Genomic DNA, 16,076 nt, shown 5'->3' with positions numbered 1-16,076 from the left:
GTATCGTTCACCAGTGACCCTCCTTTATCTCTCAGTTTACTATGCAGTTTATTTACAGATTTCTGAGATGGCTCCCACCTACTGTAATACCTATTAAGCAGCGTCAGTCTCCTTCAAGGCACAGTTGTTCTCCTTTGGAGCTTAACTTATGACTCTATGCTTGTAAGTAATAAAACATAGGCTAGCAGTTTTATATCATGCTATGAAGTGTCATTAGTACACACTATTTTCATTTTATTTAGTGCTCAGTCTTTTATTTTAAAGCTTGAGATCAGAGTATATGAAAACAACAAAAATTTGAGTTTGGGTGGAATTGCAACTTCAAAACACATTGCAACTTCAAAGAAATAGGACATAAGAAAACCTTCACTTTGGAGCAAGATTGGCCTTTAAGTGGTTATTGTTAATGAGATTGGAAAGTCTTCACTGATTGGTTCTGCATTGCAGTGATATTGTTGTCTGGATTCCAGTCTTGGAGTATACAGGCTGTGTTAACAGTCTAATCCTGTTCAGCCAGGTTTGCAGGCATGCTGCCTTTGTTCGTGTTGAGAGAGAAATTAGCAATTTAATTTTCTAATAGTGAATCTCTGCCTAGCCAGAGTGGAGGCTTGTAGAGTACGAGCTACATACTCAGAAATGAAGAGCCGTGATGAGCTGTGCTGCCGCATCTGAAAGTGAAGCTTCTGAACACAAAGGAGCTGTAAACTGCATTTTAGACAGTAGTTATTTTGACAATCAAATGGAATAAAGAGGATTTTTCACAGATATCTACCGTTCTCCACAGATTGAGTTTATACAGTAGGCGATACAGCGTGGTGGCTCGTCTAGCGGTCTGGTTATATTAACATTAAATTAACATAGTAACATATTGACTATCTCTACTTACTTTACTATACAATGCCTGTCTCTTCCAGTTGCAACCAGTTGAAAGGGAGCTCCACCTGTGCTTTCACAGAGATGGTCTACCAGTTTTGTGGCTGTCGTACACAAAAACATAATGACATGTTTTACAAGCAACAAATCCAGTCACATGTTCATTATTTCCATTCGCTATGATTCCAAAATAATTCCACACTTCTGATTTACCTCTCAGTCTATTATCCATGATATAAACCCTGCGCTATCTTTTGTTTCACCTCGTCCACAAGCATTTTTAATATCACCAAGCAGATTTGATAAAAGTATGTTGCGAGTGTGGAGCAGCAGTGTGGTTAGGGCTCTGGACTTCTGACCGGAGAGTCGTGGGTTCAATCCCTTGTGGGGGACACTGCTGCTGTACCCTTGAGCAAGGTACTTTTACCTAGATTGCTCCAGTAAAAACCCAACTGTATAAATGGGTAATTATATGTAAAAATAATGTTATATCTTGTAACAATTGTAAGTCGCCCTGGATAAGGGCGTCTGCTAAGAAATAAATAATAATAATAATAATAATCAAACAAGCAGCAAAACAAACAGAGAACACTGCTTAGTCAGCTGACTCCTCCCTAATCGCCCCCTGCTTTGGTGCAGAAAATACATTGACCTTCTAATACGTTATTTGGGAAAGGGTTACAGACAAGTACGCTGAAAGGATAGAAAACGCTTTTGGTGATTTCAAATTCAGACATGAGCCTGACCAGAATTACATTTTTTTTTTTTTTTTTTTTGAACCGCAAACCACAAAAAAGTTCACATTCCAACGCAAACCCAAACCGCTTTTGCTTAAATGTAAGTATATTTTTATGAATAAAATAGTTTAATAATCATTAAACTTCCCTAGGCTGTTGAAAGAAGTCAGCAAAAGTATTTTTAAAGAAAATCTAATTCTGTTTTATTCATTAAAACAATGACCTTTTGATTAGGGATGCAATGATTATGATTTCTAAACTGAAACCGACATTTGCATAAAATTGCAAACCGAACCGAAACCGAATTTCTTTGTACAATGAAAAAGCGTCGGCAGTCTCAGCGCTAAGCTGACGGCATTTTCAGGCACTCATCACACTTTGCTACATGTAGACGGTCCCTAATTAATATGGTAACATAAATCAAAAGTTATGACAACACTTAACCGATTGATTGTGACTGCCCTCAGTAGGGAGAACCGTGGCTGCTGGTGCTAGTACTAGATGGCATACGCAAACACTTAGCCTGCATACCCTAATCCAGGAATGGCCAACCCTGCAGGTTTTCTGGGTATCTTTAAATCATCAATGGCTAAAGACCTGAAAAAAAATTATTGTTGACCAATTAAGAAAATAATTGGTTCAGTTAAGTAATTGAGAACTCGGGTGGAAGAAAAACCAGAAGACCCGGCGGCTCTCCCCTGCCCTAACCTAAACCTTCTGTTAAAAACAAAGTTGAGTGTCACATCGGTTAAATGACTCTGTGTAGAACTGTGGCAGGACAAAAGCCCTAACTGTAAAATGTGTTTGTGTTGGAATATAGGGTTGGCAAGGAGGGGGTTGAAACCCTCCCTGCCAGAATACACAGGTGGAGTGCTCGAGTGCTAATTGGGAAGTGGCCGCATGTATATTTAAGGAGATGTTTGAAGGAGAGAGGCTCAGCCTGGCCTTAGTAAGTCTTTGTATATTCATTCCTTTTTGTGGTTTTTGTGTAAAGTCTTTATTTTGGCCCCTGTGCTGTTCTCTTTGTTTAATTAACGTGTGCAATAGCGCTTCACTACGGCTTCCTTGTCTTCGAGTCTCCTTTCCTGTTGGTAACATCATGTGCCCCAACGGTATCCTTTCACAATTAATATAGATTTTTATTTTATTGGTTTTAGTAGTCTCGTTGTCAATCAGCAAATACATAAAAAAAAATACAGTAAAATACTTGTTTCTACATTTCTTATATATCCCAGATTGTAGCATCTTTTTATAAGCGGTACTTCATTATAATTTCTTGATCAGAAACCAGGTCAAAGATGCTGCTCACAAATCTTGTATTAAAATTTCTGAGCCGATGCCCTCTGTTGCTGGAATTGTCTCTCCCTATGTCTTAAATACACCATTATTTGTTACAGAACATCTAAATGCATGGTAAAGCTGAGAAGAGATATCCCATGAGCGGTGAAAGAGAGCTATATTAAAAAAATCTCATAAGTCGATGTTTACATAATAAATCAAATATATGTTTAAATATAGGCTTTCCAAAAAAAAAAAAAAAAAATCCTCCTATGATTCCAGTGTACCATTGTTTCTTATATAACAACGGCTGGTACAATGTTGCAAAACACAAAAGAATAAACTTGTATGCAAATTTGTATTGTGTCATGACTAGAGCAGTGTTTTTTTACTGTAAAAAATTGCATATTTCACCTTTAGTGAATTATGAAATAAAATAAAAACATAAATAAACATGAAATGTCCCCTTCTTGTACTGGACAGAGCGATCTTTAGCAGAAATATTTCCGATGTTTTCCAGCAGCTGGTGTCTTTTTCATTGAAGACATTTTAAAGAAATCATGCAAATGCAGTTAAAGCATACTTTAAAAAAAAAAAAAAATAATAATAATAATAATAATAATAATAATAATAATAATAATAATAATAATAATTATAATTACTGACGCTTACAGTGGACATTTTCTATGAAACCAACTGTATTTATTTCTTCATTTATTTCTTTATTTATTGCCCAATTGGCTGGCAGTTGTAAATCAATCTCTGTAGTTACTCCTTGCATTGTAATTAAGAGTGGTCTGGAGTGAACACACAGGAGAGGGTGTGAGAAAGTGGACCACACTAGAATAAAGTGAAATTCATTCTCTGTATTTATTTATACTGATTTAATAAATGACTGTACCTGGAGGAATCAGGGCAACCACATGCATCTTTTGGACAACAGAAATCATTCATCCTATTTTCTGTGGCACATTCCCAAACTTAAAGCTGAGCCTCAATGCTTTTAAAACATGTAGAAGCACGTCACTGCTGACTTCCTGTGCAGACCCCAATCAGACTGTCTGTCAGTGGTGAGTTTGTGCTGATTAATACAAAAACACTGGAGTTGTGTGACATGCCTATGAAGTCTTTGTGCAGTGTGCAAGTAGGGGTTAGACCAGTGGTACTCAACTCTGGCCCTCGATCAAGTCCAGTCCAGGGTCTTACTCCAAGCAGATTCTAATGTAGTTAATTGAAGCCGTTAAGAGGCAATTAAATAATTTGGGACCTGGTTGGAATAAAGACCAGGACTGGAATAGATCTCGAGGGCCAGAGTTGAGTACCAGAGTTGGGGTGTAATTCCTTGCCATTTAACGTTTTATATTTAAGCAATGGAACCTAAAGAAGAGGGCTTTCCCGTTTGGTAAAAAAAGAGTCTTCCTCAGTATTCCGCGAGTAATGTCTGCTCAGAATTCCATATGAAGGCTTCACTATCCCAGCAGTGGGTGGTGTTGTGGGTGTTTGCAGTAGCCTAAATAATAACTTGGTATTAAAAAAAATAACAATAATCTTCTACTTACATGGAGCTGCTCTTCAGTTTAGGTATCCCGTACCCTGTTAATGCTGATCGTGCCGTTTGTTCAGTAGCTTGTTCTTGTGTTCATAACGTGTGTTCAAAGCCTTACCTGTGTTATGATGATATGCTGAAAATAAAGTTGCTGAAATTAATCAGTCTGCATCCAGTTGTTTGATTTATACATGTCATTCAAACCAGAGACTAGTTGCGATGTGTTGTGGTTACTGTGCTGGTGCTGACAGCTAACAGCTATTTAAAAAATATTTTAATCAAGCAGAAAAAGGTCAAATATGTAAATAAATATTATATTTACGTATTATCTGGTGGATTGATTTGGAACAGATTAAACCTAGTTTTAACAATAACATTCAAGGTCCTTCACCAAAGATTAGGGACCTCATGTTTACCAATCAGGTTAAAGGAAATCTCGACTCTCCCAATCATATACATTATACACTGCTCAGGGTCTTTCAGCCAATCAAAGCGCATGTTTCGCATTATGTATTCCATGACGCATCACAGAGAAACCCTATTAAAGATGTAATCCGTGCTACTTTCAGCAAGAATACAGCAAGGTAAAAACAAAGTGGCACGGATGACGTCACCTGCTTTAAAACAAATCATACCTGAAGCATCTTTTTGAATTCCATTGTACTACAAAGTTAATTTAAAATGATGACATCACAATCAGCCTCCTCCCTCAGCCACTTAACGGTATTCTCTTTAGCAACCCTTTCCCTCTTTCCAATGGACTAAATAAAGCTTGGTAATGATTAGAAAACAAATTGATCTTTTTTTTGTTTGTTTTTACTTGTATATTAACAATGAAGCTGTATATAATAGCTTTATAGTACTGTGAATGTCTGTGTGAGTTATGTCTGCACTCACAACTTGTTCACTTCTTCCACTCCTGCTGATGTATTATCTACATACACAGACATTCGTCATCCTATATATAGTATCTAGAGTGTATTTTATTAACAGGGCTTTAGATTATTCTTTTGTCCTATAGGAACCCCTCTTCAGAATACAAAGAATTATTAATTCTGACTTCTTTGAGGAAGGGGGGAGGGCACCCCTCGCCTTAGTCAAGTTGATTTTGATTCGTGGATAACTTTTGTCTTTACCCAATGACATTAAGTAGATTCAGAACCAGGAATTCCCCTCTGATGTGAGAGACCAGAGCATTAGTTCACTCCACAATACTGCTTTGTAAACTAACACAATGTTCAGTATTTCAGGATTTTAACTCTCTTTTTTTCACATTGAATTTCAGACTCCAGTCAGACTAACGGAGCAGGAGCAAAGGCCACACTGTCAAGCGAGGGAACCAGCCAAGAGCCCAGCCCTTGTTTTCATCTTCAGCTGCAGGTTCGCAAGCCCTCCTCGGCCCCACAATGACGTCAGAGCTGGAGAGCAGCCTCACCTCCATGGACTGGCTGCCACAGCTCACCATGCGCGCGGCCATCCAGAAGGCAGACGCCACACAGAATGCCCACGGGCCGGGCATGGCCAAGAAGAACGCTTTGCTGGACCCCAACACCACTCTGGACCAGGAGGAGGTCCAGCAGCACAAGGACGGCAAGCCCCCGTATAGCTACGCCAGCCTCATCACATTTGCTATCAACAGCTCTCCAAAGAAGAAAATGACTCTGAGCGAGATTTATCAGTGGATCTGTGATAATTTCCCTTATTACAGAGAGGCTGGCAGTGGTTGGAAGGTAAGATGGGTATCCTACTGTATTCACTTGCATTTAAATGGACCATTGTTGAAGCTGGCTTGGGCATTTCATTCTTCCTCTACATTATCACTTACACTGTGTTTGGGATTTCGTTCATTATGTCAAAAATTTAAATATCACTGTGAAATTTATGTACATCGCACTTTTTATTTTTAAGTTCTCGACGGTCAGGATATCGGAATTGTGAATGGGTTCTGGCCTTGGTTGTGATAAAGGCCATATGTTGGGAACAGCTTGCACAAGTTTAATTTTACTACGCTTGGAACATGTTGGTGGATTTCCATTGTTCTTTTGGTTGGGCACTGTGCTCTGAAGGAACTGTGTTGTGCATTACAGGAAGCTGATGCTTTATCAACAGCTTAAATGATCTTTCAGGTAAGAAACACTATAAATAAGGACTAAACCCACTCCCCCGGGTGGAGGGAGGGTTAGGTCGGCCAGGGTGTTCTTGGCTCACCGCGCACCAGCGGCCCCTGTAGTCTGGCTGGGCGCCTGCGGGCTTGCCTGCAAGCTGCCCAGAGCTGCGTTGTCCTCCGACGGTGTAGCTCTGGGTGGCTGCATGGTGAATCTGCAGTGTGAAAAAAAGTGGTCGGCTGACGGCACACGCTTCAGAGGAAAGCGTGTGCTCATCTTCGCCGCTCCTGAGTCAGCGCGGGGGTGGTAGCGGTGAGCTGACCTATATATATATATATATATATATATATATATATATATATATATATATATATATATATATATATATATATATATATTTTGTTGCATTATACAATTTTTAAACAAAATTCCAATTCCATCAAGACATTTATTGAGGCTCTGCCTCTGATTTTGAATCATCCTCTGATTTATATAAATATATAGCCTAATTTTTATGATGCGAATATTTACCTTTTATGAAGCCTGTCTGTGATCTTATCATAAGTGCAGCCCTGTCAGTAGACTGCCTGCTTAACTGGTGGCCTGCATATAATTGCTTTATAGTATTGTATAAAACACTGGCGTCTGCACTGCCTTCAATTGTAACCATAGGCCTACTGATTTTCCATTTCTGGGAATAGCAAATTCCATTTTCCAAAAATGGCCAATTATGTTTTTTCTCCCCACTTTTTATCAACGTATTAAGAATTAAACATGGCATTTGAACATAAATATAATGTTGTATTTTTTTTTTTATAAAAAGTTTAATAAAACTCTTGTTGCTGTAATAGTAAGTAAAGCACCTGAAGACATGTCTGACCTGTCATTTATAGACATCATGTGGCTCATTGCTGGCATTAAAATAAACAAGAATTATATTACAACAGTTCAGAAAACAAATGTCCAGCACTGCTGTGAGAATCATATTTACAGTCTTCCACTGACACTGCAGTACAGTCTACAGATGATGGGGGAAAATACATGTTTATCCTATTGCTGGCATTATAATAACAATAAAAAATATGAAATGGTTTAGGAACAGTCAACAATGTCATGTGTGAGTAATCCTTTGCTAATTCTTTGCTAATTCTACCTTGTTAGTTGCCAAATTTAACAAGAGGTGTGTCTCCAGACACAATGTCTTTATGAAACAAACAGTGTGTAGTTTAGTGACTACATCCTTTACACAGTAAAGCGACCAACTAGGAATGTATAGCTAGAAAAAATTGAGCTTGTTTTTTCATTGTCAGATAATATAATTTAATTAAGAAACGGCCATGGTTTAATATTGCTAATAATAGCTTTTATTTAAGGCAGGTAGCATGGAAAGAAATAAACAAAACAATAATTAAACATGCAATTAATTTGTCTTACTTACTTCGGGAAAGCCCCTTCTGAGCGCAGTAGCGTGCCTTATTTTTCAGCATAGAAGAATGCAGTGCTTTGCCATTGCTGCCGTCTATTTGCTTTCTTGTTCTCTACGTGTTCATGAATGGCAATATGATCTTTTAATGGTATTGACTCATACATGATCAATGGATAACAGCAAAACATAGAGTTTTTTAGCTCTGTCTTTTACTGAGACATTGCATTTTTTTCTTCGTTGGTGCAGACGCCTTGTTGAGTTTCAGCAGAGACACATGAGTAAAATCACATGGTGAATACTCAACTGACAAAAAAGAAAATGCACATGGTATCTTATTCAATTACTATATTATACATTTTAATATATTTATCGACTCAATATTTTGATTTACACTTTTACCAGTTTCAAAACACTTGAGATGATGATATTTCTGAAATGGTCGTTTTTTAAAAGGGAAATAAATGGAGTATTGTGATTTTTATTTATGTTTACTGTAGTATTTATACTTCTAAATAATGATGAAAGATTGTGCTTCACTGATTAGTATTCAGTTCTATGACGAGTTAAAAACTGCAATGTTCATGAGCCGCACTATCCATAGGTTTGCATTATATTGTTTTTTCTACAGTGATCATTTTATTTAATTGTTTTTTACACGTACACTGGACCATACAGAAGTGCTAGTGTTAACAGTTATTTGGTTTACTAATTTTGAAAAAAACTAAATTGGTGATTTGATTAGTGTGATTAGTGTTTTGAAGTTCAAAAGGTATGGAAGATGTTTCATTTAATTGCCGTGGAGAGGAGGGGGGGGAGAGCTAGCATGGCCACAAGCACCAAGGTGGTTTCAGGTAGTGGAGTGAACTTCCATTTTTAGTTTTTATTTTTTTAGTTTTTTTATTCTTACAGGCCATGACTGCATGGGGCTGGGATCGAAGTAACGGCTATAGCTGGTTTTGGTGAAACTGGCAACCCACTTGTAGTTAATTAAACTTCCAGTATGGGTTATCAAAAAAGTTTACATTTCTGTCCTTGTTTGTTCTTAATTCTTATCAAGCCTGCAGGATAGTGAGACTAATGCACTATTTCCATTTTCCACTGGGATTATGTTGAAAGCAGTTTGAAATCGATCCTGTTGGTTTCCATCAGCAGCAGATCGATATGACCGTATGAGTTTGAAATACATACTGCAGATGTCCAATCCTGGAGGGCTATTCCAGTCCAGGTTTAATGGGTAACATGGTATAATTAACTACCTCACGGTCTAGGTGGAGGTTTAATTGGCACAATTTACAACAGGGTTAGAACAAAGACCAGGACTGGAAGAGCCTAGTTTGGCCACCTGTGACACACTGAGAGAGCTTGCTGTGGCCCAGTCAATCTGATGGAGGAACTTACCTGCGTGATGAGCAGCCAAGGTGAAGGACATTAGAGGCTGGTTTAAAACAGGGCAGTGCTTTCATTATACCACCAGGGAAGTATTGGATAGGTAAATTAAAATGGCAATTAATCTAAATGTGATATATGTGTCAGTTGAATATTCTGTGATAATCAATTACTAGAGACCCCTTATCCCAGGGGTTACGTTTATTTTGAAGTATTTAAATACAGTTTAATATTCATGCAACTGTTGTTTCTTTAACCACAGTCTAGCAAAGTTTCACAAATCCCAATTAACAGACTTTAGCTCATTTAAAATAATGCATTGACTGTAATGAAGTTGCACAATATTGTTTCTTACTGGCCACCTCATACATTTACATGAAGATAAGATCTTGGGCATGAATTCTGCATTAGGAATGAAAAGGTTTCCAGTGTTAGAAGTATTCTGTAATGGTTATGCTACCGTGAATTTACTCAACATTGAAGAAGAAAGTGTGTTCTTGCCCCCTTACGACCATGAGAATAGAAGCAATGGGAGCATTATACATACTATATTATGAAATATTCTTTAACCTTTGTGATAAAATACGGTTAGATTTAATAAATGAATAGAAATGAACCCTTTCACTGCCACTTTGTGTTTAACCTTTCACTGCCACCTTGTGCCCATTTCCATTTTGTTTACAAACCATTTTATCTGATATGACATACCCCTTATGGTACCGGGGATGTGTTTTTTTTTTGTTTTGTTTTCTGAAAATAAAAAATCCAAAAGAAATATCCAAAAATAGAGCTTGTTAATGGTAAAACAATATTTTAAAAAACATTACAACCTCACTTAAAATACATTTCCAGTATCCATCATGTCTTGAAAATATATAATTGAGTACGACTAGCGCTTTTGCCTTCTGTCTTTTGTACTGTGTAATTTTGTAGCTGATGTATAGCAGAAGTGCAATGTTTTTTATGTTCAACGTAATGCTTAGGCCATGGATAATGCCATTACCAACACAAACTGATAACTGAGGGGCTAGTAAACAAGATGGAAGCAGAAACTATTAATTTTACAAATACACAAAGCCTGCTGAAAACATTGATAAAGACGTCTTATTGAAACCTTTGTCAAAGAATTGAACTAGTTAATTTGTAATAGTTGTACAAAGCCTGCTGTGAAGCACAAAGATCCATGGCTGCCTCTTTCCTGCAGCAGAGCATAGCTTCTCCAACATTATAATTTTCAGAAGCTCCTAAGGAAACACAAAAGATATCGAACAGGTCACTCCCCCTGCCTCAGTGTTCAGAGGACAGAGAGGTTGGTCCGCAGTGACGGTAGATTAGTTGCATTGCCTCTGTAATGTGCAGGTGCAGTGACGGTAGATTAGTTGCATTACCTCTAACGTGCAGGTCGCTGTGCAGTGACAGTAGATTAGCAGGGCATGAAGTTGAGGTCATGAAGGGCAAGGCAATGTTGCCTTCGTTGGGCGTGAAAATTCAGGGGCACCAAGGCAGTTCTAGTGGTCAAAAAGGCAAAACATAAATCCAACCCAAGGGCACCAAAGCGATTTCATAGTCATTCATAAAACAACAAAAAATAAATACAGACATTATGAAATTAATTCAGACTAACAGCAGGTCGCTGTGCAGTGACGGTAGATTAGTTGCATGGCCTCTGTAATGTGCAGGTGGCTGTGCAGTGACGGTAGATTAGTTGCATGGCCTCTGTAATGTGCAGGTGGCTGTGCAGTGACGGTAGATTAGTTGCATGGCCTCTGTAATGTGCAGGTCGCTGTGCAGTGCCGGTAGATTAGTTGCATGGCCTCTAACGTGCAGGTCGCTGTGCAGTGACAGTAGATTAGTTGCATTGCCTCTGTAACATGCAGGTCGCTGTGCAGTGACAGTAGATTAGTTGCATTGCCTCTGTAACATGCAGGTCTCTGTTCAGCGACAGTAGATTTGTTGCATTGCCTCTAACGTGCAGGTCGCTGCCCAGAACACTTCAGATTATTGCTTTGATGTGATGTTAAAATCAACCAAACCTTTGCAGCTTTGTAATTCCATACTAGCATGTTCTTTCTTGACCCTTGAATATTGATAGGATTTCAGGATATTCTGTTTTAATCACATACACTATGTCTTAATGATCTGTTTCAGATGTACTTTGTTGCCTAACAGTTTGTGTCTGTTATCACAGCTGGTTCCATATCATGCATTTGGTTATTTTTTGTCAATCTTGCCATACCTTAAAACACATATACTCATGAAGTTTCTTGGGCCATTTTATTTTTGCATCGTCACAATTTCTCTTTTGCCTCTTTATCCACACTCACAACCAGCTGTAAAACACAAAGATTCTGGTTGAGCAGAAGAAATCACATGACATCCAGACTACGTTGTGATTAGCTATGACCTTGCAGTCTGACAAGAGAATGACATTTATTGCCTAATATGTGTGCTGGGTTACACTGCTGAAATACCATACACTTTTTGAATAATACTGTATATGAGCAGTAATAGAAATCAATAGAACATATTGTATGCTGCCAGCAACAAATTAACCATGCATACACCATCAAAATTACTTCTTTACATGCTTAATCTAGACACTATGCATGCTTGTTGTGGGAACTGCCTGTCTAAACAAAACCAAAGGAAAACCAAAAATATATAGCTGATTTTAATTAAGGAAAGTTTGGTTAGCAATGTTAACTTCTTGACGATGCATACACCATTTAAATTGTTGGCAGATTGAAATGAATTCTTACACAGGCACACGTACCACTTACTTTGACCACCATGTGGGGTTTGAGATGTATTCAGTTGTCCGCCCCCCCCCCCCCACCCCCACCAAAAGTATAGTATGGCTTGTTTAATCACATTGCAAAAAAAGCAGCCTAAACATAGATCAAAGGTTTGAACTTCTATTTGGTAGAATATTCATAGAGGCCCCAGGCACCCATTTTTAAGAACTGTGATTGCAGAACTCAAACAGCTTAGGGGCTTCAATCCATTCTGCAGATCCTCTTGCAACACATAAATACATTTTAAACCAAGTCTCAGAGCACATGTTGACCAAGTCCCAAGACTACTTGCTAATGTAATAATAATAATAATATGCATACTCCCTTAGTGCAGCCTCGTTCACCTGTGTGAGGCAAGGTTGCAGAAGCCAGATTTTACTACTAAAAAATATTTATAATTTAAACCATTTGATTCACCATGGATATTTTTCAATGTTTTTAATGTTGCATTTATTTTATGTCCATGTATGTTTTCTCTGTGCTCGAAACTGACATAGAGACAGCTTTGTCCCAGTCTAGCAGTCTGTTAGTCGCTTCTAGTGAGTGCATCAGCATTTCTGCCTGTTACACACCTGTTTTTCTTTTCTCTGTCCTGGTATAGTGCGCAGACATGAATAATGATTGAAGTACCACAAATGCAATAATTAAAGGTGTGATGAAACAAAGTGAAAAATGCACACCATGTAGCTTAAGTACTGGACAAATTTTGAAGTAATCCCAAGAACTACCAGTAAAGAACGACGCCAACATTCCTGGAATGAAAATGGTCTTTTGTTTCTGATTCGCCAAATGTTTTGGTCTCAGATATTTAAGGACTTGCACAATGTGCCATGTTGCAGACAAACACAGACATGTTAAATTGAAAATGTTTAGGAGTGACTTAGCATGTCGTTTGTGAGGTTCAGATAAATTACAGTTTTGATACCATTCCTGTTAAGCTACACTGCAAATTTTTGTGAATTACAGTAATTTACAGATGTATTTCTCCATTTTTAGTAAGCCTTCATTTTATGCATGATGTACTGTATTCCGTGATATTAAGGTTACCATGGTATTTTTTATTTTTTTATTGACGTTTATTGTACCGTGGAGATTTTATACCGGCCTATCCCTAGTGCAAAATAAATAATTTGTTTTACTATTAGAACAGTATTGTTCACTATTTCTTTATTGTTAATTCAGAAGTGGAGTGCACCTTTAACATGGGCCTTTGAGTTGGGATTTAGTGGTGTTAGTCTAGAAGGTGTTTTGGAGAGTGAGTGTGTTGGATGGTAAATTGCAGTAGAGTCTCATGTTAAATTACCATATTACCCTTTGGCTTACACTAGGGGCGAGATGATACACCAAGGTCACGATGCGATACGTATCACGATACACAAGCCACGATACGTATCGCGATACTAACAGACTTGAAAATAATTACAATTTCAATTCTATAGACACAGATTCAGTTCAAAATAAATTATATTTATTTCCCACAAAGTAGTAAACCACTAGTTTTGAATTTAAAGACAAAGCAGTATGTCAACTAGAGTTCCTGGGATATCCATTTTAGCTGAATTAACCAAATCTCTTTACCACATTTCTGAGAGGAAAAAATACTAAGCAATGTGTTTGATAACTATTAAAGTACAAACATTGTTCATGTGTGTCTTTAGAAAAATCTAAATATCAAGTTTTTCAGCAATAAGTTGTGATGTCTAATCAATAACAATTTAAATATTTTTACAAAGTACATCGTTTTTGCTTGCATCATACTTTAACTCGATAGATTATTATAAGAATTATTATTATTATTATTAATATACCATATATTTTATCACTAAGTATTTGTATTTTTGAAGATAAGGTTGAGTTTTATTTTGTATACTATTTTACACTGTACTGTTTTTAAATGTGGTTAGAAATAATTCATTATTAGATTAAAATTAATGATAAAATTAGTATTTAAAAAGTCATTTTTATCAGGATTAACACATTTCTTTAAAGAAAGTAACATATTCAACCAAATAAAAGTTTAAGGGTTATTCAACCTAATTAAAACATTATTAGGGAGCACTGAAAGGTGAGCAAATATAAAATAAAACTCGTAAGAAATGTAAAAATGCAATATGATTTGTCATCTATAATAAATAGCTTTATAGGAAACGTTCTTTCTGCAAAAAATGTCAATTCTTATAGCCTATCATGCCTCACAAATGACAGACTTTCCTCGTGTATTTATTTAAAGAAATGAAATAATAGTCATTTACACCGGGTTATGATTAGGGCACATTAAAAGGAGAGTAATACATTAAAAACTGGTAAAACAAACAAGAAAAACATATAGCTATCTGTTTATATGAAATAAAATGCTCTCTCACAAAAGGAGACAAAGAAATATATAGCATTTGAATACAAAATTAGCCATAGCAGCGAGCTTTTACAGACTGCTCGCTTCCTGATTCCTCTCTGTCCACAACAAACAAGAGGAGGCTGTCTCCGCCTCCTCTACACTCCCATTGGCCAGAATCACTGCTGTCTCAACTATCATTGGCCAGGCAGCGTTTCTGCAGCCTGTTCTGAAGTCTTTAGTACAGTGTCAGTAGTCCCTGCTTGCTAGCAATGGAATACATTGTTATTTTGGCCTATTATTATTATTATTATTATTATTATTATTATTATTATTATTAATATTTTTATCTAAGTTTTCATTCATGATTTACATTTAATAAATGTGCGATATTAGCTATTCATTTCAAGCTTGTATCACGATACACCAAGGTGTATCGTGTTGTAAAGTATCGTGATGCATCGAAAGTGTTTGACCCAAATAATCTTTCACCCCTGTGAAGTGCCCCACCCAGCTCATTCCAGACGATTGCCATGCTGAGGCGCTAGGGAGGCTGCACTTTGGTTGATCTCTGGAGCCAGCATCGCCGCCGTTGTGTGTTGATGCGCCAGGGAGGCTGCAAATTGGCCGATCCCTGGAGCCAGCATTACATTTCAGCAATCAACACTGGGCCAATAGGAAATCCACGTTACTTGGCAGAGGAAAAGCACTGGAAGCTCAGTTGCAGATGATGTAGCCGAGCTATGTCTTTGTTGGTCCCCACCACTACTATCTAATTTTATACTGGTGAAAGCCAAGTCCAGTATTAGAATGAAGTATATAACAGCTACTCTAATGTAATAAGAATCTTGAAAGTTAGGCTCTACACAGAATGTGGACCAGCATTTTAAACTTTTATTTAAAGTATATAGAATGAAATCCTGCATCTTGAGATGTTTGTCACTTATTGAATGTATTGAGTGCAGCTGTGAAACTGTGATGATACAGGATTCACAAACCTGCTAGTTTCAGCCTGCATTAAGCATAGTTAGGTTCATCCCACTGGCAATGGTGTATACTCCCCATGCCTACTGTAACAACTTCCAGTGCATTATTTACTCAGCTCCTGTTCTATTTATATGGTTGCTCCATCATGCATGGGCTTTGTGCGCAGTTTATTTTTGGCAGTTCCAAATGTCCTCCTTTTTTTCTGCTGACTGGGTGGTCTGGCTGTATCTCGATTCACCCACAGCTTTGTTAAGCCCTCCGGCTAGAAAAGGTATAGGGCAAGAATAAAGAAGCAAAGCTGAGAGATTGAAATCTAAAAACAGGAACATGATCATGCCAAAAACAATATTGCATGACTTGTCGTCTCTGTACAGCCCTGTTTACTACAGTATGTGGTGTCTCTTGATTGAGTGTGGTGTAAACAGATAGATGCACATAGGTCAAAATGAGTAGGCATTTACACTGTATTCTTCATTTATTTAAGAGCTATCTGCTGTATGAAATTAAATGGTTTACATTAAGATGTCAGGAGTGATCATACCTTTTATCTTGTAGAAAATGAAGTGACGCTTTTGTCTGTTTGGAATTGTGTTTTTGTTGTTTAAATAGGT

General features: G+C 37.5%; 1 protein-coding gene across 3 annotated transcripts in view; it reads left to right on the top strand.

Moving 5' to 3' along the window:
• Positions 1–16,076, top strand: part of LOC117425618 (forkhead box protein J3) — an 81,646-nt gene that overhangs the window by 28,491 nt on the left and 37,079 nt on the right. For all 3 annotated transcript variants that reach the window (XR_009309146.1, XM_059002673.1, XM_059002672.1), the window contains exon 2: positions 5,720–6,164. Coding sequence is in view for 2 of the 3 variants with exons in the window: in XM_059002673.1 (XP_058858656.1) it covers positions 5,841–6,164 (324 nt within the window). In the remaining variant the exon portion in view is untranslated. The remainder of the gene's footprint in view (positions 1–5,719; positions 6,165–16,076) is intronic.

This window comes from Acipenser ruthenus, chromosome 27 (assembly GCF_902713425.1).
Source record: "Acipenser ruthenus chromosome 27, fAciRut3.2 maternal haplotype, whole genome shotgun sequence".
Classification (NCBI taxonomy): domain Eukaryota; kingdom Metazoa; phylum Chordata; class Actinopteri; order Acipenseriformes; family Acipenseridae; genus Acipenser; species Acipenser ruthenus.
Note: the sequence above shows the minus strand (reverse complement) of the source record. Positions and strands in the feature narration are given on the sequence as shown.